General features: G+C 36.7%; 1 protein-coding gene across 1 annotated transcript; it reads right to left on the bottom strand.

Annotated features, from left to right (window-relative positions):
- Positions 1 to 879: 879 nt before the first annotated feature.
- Positions 880 to 1,830, bottom strand: LOC128103614 (olfactory receptor 145-like). The gene has a single exon (XM_052728152.1). The coding sequence runs from the start codon at positions 1,810 to 1,812 to the stop codon at positions 880 to 882; it is 933 nt and encodes a 310-aa protein (XP_052584112.1). The 5' UTR covers positions 1,813 to 1,830.
- Positions 1,831 to 11,350: the final 9,520 nt, after the last annotated feature.

Genomic DNA, 11,350 nt, shown 5'->3' with positions numbered 1-11,350 from the left:
ACAGGTGTCTGTTTAGAATGCATTCAGAGGGTAGCCTAGAACTCCTAATTCTTCTGTCTCCACCTATTTGACATTCCTGATTAGGCAGGCTGGGTATATTTCCTTATAATCTTGTCAAAGGTGAAATATAATTCTGATGTAACACTCAGTGGGGGCAACTTCAGTATAATTATATTTTCTTCAGATCTTCTATATTGCCATTCACACAATGAAACACGACAAAAAGATTATGAAGTTCCTGACTGAGAAGTGTCTGAGACTTGGCTATCTTTTTTTGAAAAGACTCTAAAAATATGAGATCAAATTGCTAACTAATTCAACTCAATTGCTTCTTCTTCTTTTTTTTTTTTTGGTTTTTTGAGACAGGGTTTATCTGTGTAGCATTGCACCTTTCCTGGAACTCGCTCTGTAGTCCAGGCTAGCCTCAAACTCACAGAGATCCACCTGCCTCTTCCTCCTGAGTGCTGGGATTAAAGGTGTGCGCCACCACCGCCTGGCTTCAATTGATTCTTTTAACACTTTTCAGACATTGAAGAATGAATGTGTGATCCTTTCTTTACACTTGCAAAAGTCAAGGCACTAATAGCTTTATGTGTCAATCCCCAACATTTGAAAGGAATATATCCATGCCCAGGAGAGGAAGAAAAAAACCACAGTCATAATGCAAGATTCATATTTCATTTCAGGTGGCAGACAGAACTGTTATTCCACAAAGGCATTATATTAACCTTAAGAGTGAAGAGCCTGTAAGCAATATAAATTCAAACATAAGAACCCATGGCAGAAAGAAATGTGACAAGAAAGCTGCACTCACAAAGCACTAATCACTGATATTTTCTCTGGGGTTTAACTACAGACAAAGGTTAAATCGAATTCTAATCAATACATTTTCCTACTCAGGGTTTTTCTCAGGGCAACTTTAACATCTTTGTTCCTCAAGCTGTAGATTAAGGGGTTCATCATGGGAACCAGGATAGTATAAAAGATGGAAGAAATTTTCCCCTCATTCATAGACCCAGCTGAGGAGGGCTGAAGATACATAAATATGCTTGATCCAAAAAACAGAGAAACTGCAAATAAATGTGAACTGCAGGTACTGAAGGCTTTGTATTTGCTCTCAGTGGACCTCACCTGGAGAATGGTGCAAAGAATGAAGCCATAGGAAGTAAAAATGATGGAAGTAGGAACAACAATGTCCTTTCCTACTACAATGAACAGCTCTATCTCATTGACATAGGTGCTGGTGCAGGAGAGTTGCAGTAAAGGGAGGAGGTCACAGAAATAGTGGTTGATGGTGTTCCCATCACAGAAGGTCAGTCTCAGCATGAAACCAGTGTGGATCATGGCACCAGAAAACCCCATCAAATACGATCCAAGCATAAGATAGAAGCACACCTTAGGGGACATAGCAATGTTATACAAGAGTGGATTGCAGATAGCCACATAACGATCATAGGCCATTGATGTTAGCACATAACATTCAGAAATGCCAAAAGAGCAAAAGAAGTAGAGCTGAGTCATGCACCCCGTGTAAGAGATAACATTCTTCTTTACTAAGAAGTTCATCAGCATTTTGGGTGTAATCACTGAAGAATAGCAGAGGTCTATGAGGGACAAGTTAAAGAGGAAAAAGTACATGGGGGTGTGGAGGTGAGAGTTCAGCACAATTAGAATGATCAAGGTCAAATTTCCTAATGTGGTTAGCATATATATTATTAGAAAGAGTAAGAAGAGGGGTACTTGGAGGTCAGGCTCTTCTGTTATCCCCAAGAGAATGAATTCTGTCACTAATGAGCCATTTGCTGCAGCCATTGCTTGCCAAGAAAATCTGGGGAGAAAAAAAATGGCAAAATTGTAGGAAAAATCACAACTGACAACTATCTCTGATAATCTTGAGAAATGTCCTGGGAATGCAATGACCCACTTGAAAGCAGTGTACCCACTTATGATGTTACATGATACAAAGTGGCATTCTTCCCTACTAAATGAATATAATGCCCATCTATAATCCTAGCTCTTGGGAAACAAAGGCAGATAGACCTCTGTGAATGTAAGGTAGTCTGTTCTACAGTGACACCTCCCCCTCTATGAACACAAACACACACACATTGAAATACACACACACACAATATCACAAGTAGACTACACTACTGGGTTAATTATTCTCATTCTACAATGACTGCTAGAAAAATCTAGAGAAAAATACAGTGGAACGGAACAGGACAGAAATGCTCATCTCTCTTCTCATCCTCTATATCCTTATCCCTTTAGGATGTAGAAGGAAGGTATAGCAACCTCGTACTGATGCCAGTTTGAGCTCTGTGGAGTGCAAATCATGAGCATTGTTTCCACACAAAACAGAAGATCCAGAATCTAGGAATAGTTAAGGTACTCAGGAACATGCATGGTCTCAAGGAATTTTAAATTTTTCATGGAGAGGTAGGTTACTAAATAAAAGCACTGCAACTTAAATGTTTACTGTATCTCTGGATGGTGTCAATTCACCCTTCTCAGGCATCTTTCTTTGAATTTCACTTGAATCATAAGCCTCCCCTAAACAAAGAGAAAGAGGCACAACATGGATCCTTGGACTAGTCTCAAGCTGAAGTTACTGTTCAAACAGAAAAGGCAATGCAATTCAGGAGAAAACCTGCATAATCTTCCCTGCATGTGAAATTTGTAATGCTCACATTCTCAGGAGGAGAAAGAAAGGTGTTGGTTGTTGGAACCCATAGGAGAGTAAAACAGGTGAGCCTTGGCTAAGTTCAAGAATATTCAATTATGGAAAAAAGGTTCTTGATTTCAAATGTTCAGCAATGATAAACAAGTTAATGGTACTATATTTTATATCTCTGTTTGTTTTAAAATGACATTATATTATCATATTATATATACACAACTATCTGCACAAAACACACAAATGTACAAAGGGTATAGACATATTAACTTCATCATTGGGTCATTTCAACAATGCACTTTCTTGGTCAAAACATCAAGAATTATATGACATATATACTATTTACACATTAGTAGTAATTCAACAAACAGGTTAAATAAAAATTAACATATTAATGTCAATAGATTTTAAAAGTTACCCCATTTAGAAGAGAAAAAAAAACATGGACTCATTGTCGTTATTACTTACTGTTTTTGCCTTAGAAAGCCAATACCAGGTCCTGAGTCTTTGATTGCTTTGATTCTATGAGAATGCTTAACAAGTTATTTTCAGGCATTTTCCAGACACCTTTCTGAATTATGGCCCACAGGTTGTATCACTACTTCTTAATTCAGTAAAACAACAAGAGGAAAAGGAACCAATTTTCTTATATCACGTCTGCTGCTTGAAACTCCATTTTCTTATGGGTTTCATTTCATAATGCACTCAGAATACTCCAGATGTATTCTTGGGCTCTTGCAGGGGACTGAAGAGAGATATTAAAAAGGACTGAAGTGATGGCTTGTACATGTTAGACCAGTGTGTATCCTTAGTGCCTTGGAGATTCAATCAATGCCTATCCTGGTCTTTTGGGATTCTGCATCCTCAGTACTTGAGCCAAAATTAAATTCTCTTCTCCTAATCACCTTCTTTGAAGAAATCCATTGTTTGTTTCTTTCTCTCATCCCACATTGTCACAGAAAAGTTGCACAGAACTGACCCGATGACTTTCATAGTATTCCACAAAAGTTGCTCAAGGAGTATTGTGATACTTCTGTTATTATCTCCCCAGGAATTTCTCCCAAATCATATTTATTTGTGTTATTTTTGTTTTCTGATCTGAGCATCGATCCTAAGTCCTCATGGATATTATACCAGAGTTTAAACATTCAATTACCTTCCCAGCTCTCTAAAATTAATTTTTACGTGTTGCATATGTTCTGCTTTTAATGTTTCTTGAAACTACCACTTAAATATCAAACTCTCATAGTCATTAAACACAATATTCAACAATATAGGTCAGCATTTTTTTATACTTTTCATAGAAAGTTGTGGAAGCAAAAGAGTTGCAGTCTCTGAAATTGAATCCTTAAGTATTAGTTAACATTTCTCTACCCAGTATCTATTTATTAAATAGGGATGATAAATGAAGTATATCCTTCATCTGTTATGTGTGGTGATTAATTTAGGAAAGGAAAAGAAAAATGGAAAAGGTAAAAGTAAAAACCAGTAAACTAAAAATAAAAAATCTCACTTGTAAGTAACAGTGTTCATGGATTTATGGAAGGATTATATCCATATACTTCATATATTGAAAATAAAATAAATTAAAAGGGTATTTAAATTCCATGTATACACTAGAGTATGACCGTTACTGATATTACTGGACCCAGAATAACATGTTGGAAATGTGCAAACTTCAGTTTTTCATTTTGTCTAAACATAGATATCTGAAATAGAGAATACCCTTGTTTTATATTTTTGGTAAAATTAATTTGGACATTTATCTGGTAGTATAGTTTCAGTTTCAGAAGCTAAAGTAACGGTTATATTGTCACTCTACCTTGTGACTTTGATTTATTTTTGTTTCTAAACTGGAATGCTCCTGGTTGCTTTGTGGCTATATGTAGGCATCCATGTTCTTTCAATATCATAGAATTAATCTATTTAAATCTATTAAAAGTTAAACCAGGCCAGGGGTCATGACAGGCTTCTGTAGTGCTGACTGATGGAATTTTAATTCCAGACACGTAAGAAACTTCCAGCAAATCCTGGGCTAGATACTGAAAAAATGTACCCCAAAACTCAACTGGGAAGAAATATATTAAAAGTAAAAATAGAATCCAGTGGTTGTCTTTACACTGTAATACAAATTACTAAAATGTGTCTACAAAAATCTAGGGAATGTGTAATTTTCAATTTGTGAATGATAGAAGTTGATTGCTGGTTGTGAAGATGTTTTGGTCCAAATATAAGTGTAGATAAACTCCAATATACTGTATTTATATCGACTAAGAGTATGTCTGTTTCTAGAACACATGCAGCCTGAGCATTAAAGTCTAACACTGAAAAATGCAAACAGAGTGAAAACACAAATGAAGGAAAAGAAAGCTAGTTAGACATTGGGCATTCCATGTCTTGTAGGCACTTAAGTAATGATTATTACACTCAAACCCAAACAGGAAATCTCCTTTTCAAAGGTTCACCATATGGATTAAACCCTTTTAAAACCTATTATATTTCAGCTTCTGTATAACACATCAAGCCACAGTGGCTTTATGATCATTTGTAAACTTTCAACTTGATAACTAAATTATTTAATGAACTGCTTCAGAGTACTTATTTCGGCTTATATTAAGTGCTACAAAAGTAGTAAAACTGAATGAAGTCAAAGTTAAGCTTTTCATTATTAAAACAAATTTTTGGATATATTATTGAATCTCATATAGTGGTGGAAGTATTAAGGCAACTTCATGTAGTTAAAAGGGAGGTTTATTTTGTGGGGTAGCTTACAAGTAAAAGGATAGGTTACAGGGTCTGGGAGAGGTGAGGTGCAGTCTGGTGAACTCTGCTTGGTCTACCTCCAGTGTTCAGGATCCAGGAACCAAAAGAGATGGCACATCCAGATCTCAGGTCTTAAGGGCTCCTATCTTGGCCCACCTCGTAGGCGTGACAGTTACTGGAAGCCTCAATGGGGGTAGTACCTCCAGGTCAAAGCTGGAACAGCTACCCACTACACTCATGGTAAGCACAAATAAAATAAATAGTAGATGGTTAAACGTAAAAAAGAGTTTCAAACTGCATTATAGCACGAAATCAACATAGAAATGGATTAGACTATAAGAAACAAAATTATGCAACCCAAACCAAACACAGTCAAATATCACACATAGATAAATACTATACCTTCCAGTAAAATACCAAATGAAAGCCATTGATGCCTCAAATAAGAAAGATGAAATGGTCCAAATGCCATGACCAAGAGGTGTTATTTCTCCATAAAAGAGACTCACCTCAATTTTAAGGACACATATAGAATGAAAGTCAAGACAAATGGGACCATCAACAACTACAGGTATAGTTGACAAAGTAGACTTTAAATCAAAGACTGTGAAATAAGAGAATGAGAAATCACATTGTGATAACATTATCATTTCATCAAGAAGTTATACAAGATATAAATATATAACCAAGCAATGGTAGAAAATGTAAATATTAGGCAAATATTAAAAGTATGAACTTATAGGGACAGATAAAGAAAGAAAACAATAGAATTATCAATAAAGCACTACCAAGAATGCACAGATCACACAATAGAATAAAATTAAAAGACATTGCATTAGAATATAGGATATTGCACCAAACAGCACATTCTCAAGAACACAATTGGGTGCTAGCCAGAATAAATTTCATGTTAGGAAGGATGAAATGTCTTAACAAATTTGACTAGAATTATCTAACAAATGCTTTTATCAAGCACCATGATTACAACAAAAACTTTAGAAAATAATGCATAAAACTTTTGTCATGAACAAAAATAAAAAATAACAAAAACAAATAAAAATGATAGAATCAATCTCTTTTAAATGTAGATGCAAGAATCCTCAATACTTGTTGACCAAGGAGTTCCTGTGGAGATCTTTATACAACTCAGGCTGATTCAAGAACAAAAGGCCTTTCTCTGAAAACTGACAGTGGGACCCCATTGACAAAGACAACCTCCATATAGCTCATTGAACAGAGAGAGTTTGAGCTAGTACAGGCTTAGGGCCTTCACCTCTTACTTTCTAGTCTCTTTGGCATGAGAAGGTACTCTGCAGGCTATAGAAAGACATAAATGGACACCAACCCAGTTACAAAGCCTTTTACCTACAATCTGTCCTGAATGCAAGCTGTCTTGGGGCAATGTCACACAAACTTGTGGGAGTGGCCAATTTAAGTTTGGTTTAACTTGAGGCCCATGCCTTAAGAGGGAGGTTATGCCCTATACTGCCTGGATAGTAAGGAACTAGAGACTGGATAGCCCAGAGACTTAGGGTAGATCCAAACATGACTGAGTAAAAAAAATCAATGAAATGATTCCTAATGATATTCTGCTATACACATACTTTGGCTTCCTGTCCAGTCGTCACCAGAGAGACTTACTCAGGAAGAAGATGAGAACAGGTGCAGAACAGACCCATAGCCAGACTTTATGGTAGTTAGTGAATCTAAATTGGAGATCTCCATTGGACTCCTGCCCTTGGAGATCCAGGCACCCCATGGAAGATGGGGAGGAAAGACTAGACTATAGGAGTCAGAGAGAATGGAAGATACCAAGAGAATATGGATCATTGGATCAACTAAGTAGAGCTCACTTGGGCTCGCAAAGACTGATGTGGCAAGCACTGGGCCTGTAGGGATCTGCACCAGGTCCTATGGACATATGTTAGGACTGTTATCTTGCTGTTTTTACGGGACTCTTAACAGTGGGAATAGGGTTTCTTTCATACTTTTCTCTGCTTTTAATGCTCTTTTCCTGTTATTGGGATATCTTGTTCAGCCTTGATACTATGACTTTTGCCTTGTCTTATTGGATCTTGTTTTGTTTGTCTCTAGTATCTTGGACTCCTGCTCTTTTCTGAAAGAGGAAAAGAAGAGGGGTGGATCTGGGGGAGAGCATAGGGTTTTGGGGGATAGGAAGAGTGGAGGGAGGTGGTGGATTGAAAGTGAGAAGCCATGAAAAAGCAAAGAACGGAAGGACCATGACCTAACATAATAACATCTGTATATGACCAATCTATAGCCAACATCATGTTAAATGGAGAAAACCTGAAAGCATTACCACTTAGATCATCAACGAGATAGGGTGTCTACTTATTCTCTTGATTTCTGTTTAATATAATATAGTAGTCTAAGCTGGGGTCACCCTTGTGGATTCCTGGAACTTCCATAGCACCCAATTTCTCCCTATGCCAATGATATCTCCCTCTATCATGGAATCTCTTTCATTGCTCTCCAAGTCCATCTCTGTTCCAGTTCAACCATCACATTCCCTTATATTATCATCCCCCATCCTCTCCCATCTCTTACCCCCCTCATCCCCAGTTTACTCATGGAGATCTCATCTATTTCCCCTTCCCAGGGTGATCCATTCATCTGTTTTTGGCTCCTCCTTGTTAGCTAGCTTCTCTAGAACTGAAAGTTGTCCTTTGCTTTACATCTAGTATCCACTTATGAGTAAGTGCATACCATGTTTGTCCTTCTCAGTCTGGGTTACCTCACTCAGGATGGTATTTTTTAGTTCTATCCATTTGCCTGCAAACCTCATGATGTCATAGGTTTTCTCTGCTGAGTAGTAGTCCATTGTGTATATGTACCACATTTTCTTTATCCATTCTTTGGTTGAGGGGTATCTAGATGATTTCCAGTTTCTGGCTATTACAAATAATGCTGCTGTGAACATAGTTAAGCATGAGTCTTTGTGGTATGATTGAGCATTCCTTGGGTATATGCCCAAGGGTGGTATAGCTGGGTCTTGAGGAAGATTGATTCCCAGTTTTCTGAGAAACTGTCATACTGATTTCCAAGGTGGCTGTATAAGTTTGCATTCCTATCAACAGTGGAGGAGTGTTCCCTTTGCTCCACATCCTCTTCAACATAAGCTGTCTTTAGTGTTCTTGATCTTAGCCATTCTGACAAGTATAAGATGATAACTCAGAGTTGTTTTGATTTGCATTTCTCTGATGACTAAGGATGTTGAGCAATTCCTTAAATGTCATTCATTCATTTGAGCTTCTTCTGTTGAGAAATATCTGTTTAGCTCTACAGCCAATTTTTGATTGCATTGTTTGTCATTTTGATGTCTAGTTTTTTGAATTCCTTATATATTTTGGAGATCAGCCCTCCATCAGATGTGGGGTTGGTGAAGACCTTTTCCTGTTCTGAAGGCTGTCGTTTTGTTCTATTTGCTGTGTCATTTGCCTTACGGAAGCTTCTGTTTCAGAAGGTCCAATTTATTAATTTTTGCTCTCAGTGTCTGTGCTACTGGTGTTATATTTAGGAAGTAGTGTCCTGTGCCAATGCATTTAAGACTACTTCCTACTTTCTCTTCTATCAAGTTCAGTGTAACTGGTTTTATTTTGAGGTCTTTGATCCACTTGGATTTGAGTTTTGTGCATGGCAATAGATCTGGGTCCATATGCAATCCTCTACATGTTGGCATCCAGTTATGACAGCACCATTTGTTGAAGATTCTTTTTTCCCCCATTGTACACTTTTGGCTTCTTTGTTTAAAACCAGGTGTTCATAGGTGTATGGGTTAATGTCAGGGTCTTCAATCCTGCCACATTACTGAAAGAGTTTATCAGCTGTAGGAGTTCCCTCATAGAATTTTTGGGTCACTTATGTATATTATCATATTGTCTGCAAATAGTGAAAGTTTGACTTCTTCCTTTCCAATTTGTATCCCCTTGATCTCCCTTTGTTATCTTATTGCTCTAGCTAGGACTTCAAGTACTATACTGAATAAATATGGGGCGAGTTGTCAGCCTTGTCTTGTTCCTGAATTTAGTGGAATGGTTTTGTGTTTCTGTCCATTTAATTTGATATTGGCTGTTAGCTTGCTGTAAATTGCCTTTATTATGTTTAGATATGTTCCTTGTATTCCTGTTCTCTCCAAGACCTTTATCAGGAAGGGGTGTTAGATTTTGCCAAAGGATTTTTCAACATCTAATGAGATTATTACGTGTTTAATTTTTTCTTTCAGTGTGTTTAAATGGTGTATTACATTGACAGACTTTCGTATGTTGAACCATCCTTTCATCGATGGAATGAAGCCTACTTGATCATGGTGGATAATTTTTTTTATGTGTTCTTGCATTTGGTTTGCCAGTATTTTATTGAATATTTTTTGCATCAATGTTCATGAGGAAGATTCGTCTGTAATTCTCTTTTGTTTTTGTTGCATCTTTTTGTGGTTTGGGTATCAGAGTAACTGTAGCCTCATAAAAGGCGTTTGATAATGTTTATTCTGTTTCTATTTTGTCAAACAGTTTGAAGAGTATTGGTATTAGCTCTTTGAAAATCTGGTAGAATTCTGTGCTGAAACCATCTGGTCCTGGGATTTTTTTGTTGGCAGGTTTTAATGACTGTTTCTATTTCATTAGGGGTTATAAATATATTTAAATTGTTCATTTGGTCTTGATTTTACTTCGGTAAATGCTACCTATCCAGAAAATTCTCCATTTCTTTTAGATTTTCCAATTTTGTGGAGTACAGGTTTTTGAAGCATGACTTAATGATTCTCTGGATTTCTTCATTGTCTATTGTTATGTCTCCCTTTTCATTTCTGATTTTGTTAATTTGGATGCTTTCTCTCTACCCTTTGGTTAGTTTGGATAAGGGCTTGTCTATATTGTTGATTTTCTCAAAGAACCAACCATTTGTTGGGCAAGTGGGGATAGAAACATGAGAAATCATGTTGGGGGGGCAGAGGAGGAGAATACTGAAAGAAACTATGGGAAAGGGGAAGCATGTATGGGTCAAATAAAAACCTGGCACAAGGGGATCTCCCATAGTTTTACAAGAATGACACCAGCTAAGACTCCTAGCAATAGTGAATATTTAGTATGAACTGGCAATCTCATTTGACCAAATTGGTGCCTAGCCCAATTGACTTCAAAGAGACGTCGTTTAGCAACTGATGAAAGTAAATGAAGACCCACAGCCAAACACTAGCTAGAGTTTTGGGAATCCTGCAAGAGAGGGGGAGAAAGAATTGTAGGAGCCAGAGGGGTCAAGGACACCACAAGAAAACCCACAGTATCAGCTAACCTGGGCTCACAGAGACTGAACCGACAATCAGTAAGTCTATGTGAATCTGACCCAAGCACTATTCATTTTTCTTTATATTTATTATATTTTTAAATTCTCAATATTTTCAAGTTACAGAATCAGTATTATTATTAGTATTAAAATATAAAACATGGTATTTTGAGATACAAATACATGTCATAATGAAAACTAACCTTATGTCTTCTCTATCACAATAGAGGAAATATGTGTCTTGTAAAACCTCTGTATGATCCTTCTGGAGTTTGTCTTTTTTTTTTCTTGACAATTTATACAATATTCTATGCCTGTAATCTATAATATTTAAAAACAATTCTAAAGAAAAACTTTATTATTTTCCTACTATAATTATATGGCCAGGTAAAGCAACACTAGTGTGGTATTTGCTGTTGTCTGTGATTTCTCATTTTGTCTGCAGTGTGTCTTTACAGCATTGTTCAGAATTGATGCTCCTCCTTTCTGCATACTGTCTATTAAAGTCAACATATCCCCTTCAGTTTCATTGTCACGGATATGAAAAATTCTTTTTTAAAATTATTTATTGTATTTTTAGATCATATGATTTCGTCATTTCCCGTTCCT

The sequence above is a fragment of the Peromyscus californicus genome, unplaced genomic scaffold (genome assembly GCF_007827085.1).
Source record: "Peromyscus californicus insignis strain IS unplaced genomic scaffold, ASM782708v3 Scaffold_11__1_contigs__length_118956290, whole genome shotgun sequence".
NCBI lineage: Eukaryota > Metazoa > Chordata > Mammalia > Rodentia > Cricetidae > Peromyscus > Peromyscus californicus.
The sequence above is the reverse complement of the archived record's forward strand: the minus strand, read 5'-3'. Positions and strand labels throughout refer to the sequence as shown.

Excerpts from the sequence above, each read along its gene's own strand:
- LOC128103614 (XM_052728152.1), bottom strand. The coding sequence starts at position 1,812 with ATGGCTGCAGCAAATGGCTCATTAGTGACAGAATTCATTCTCTTGGGG.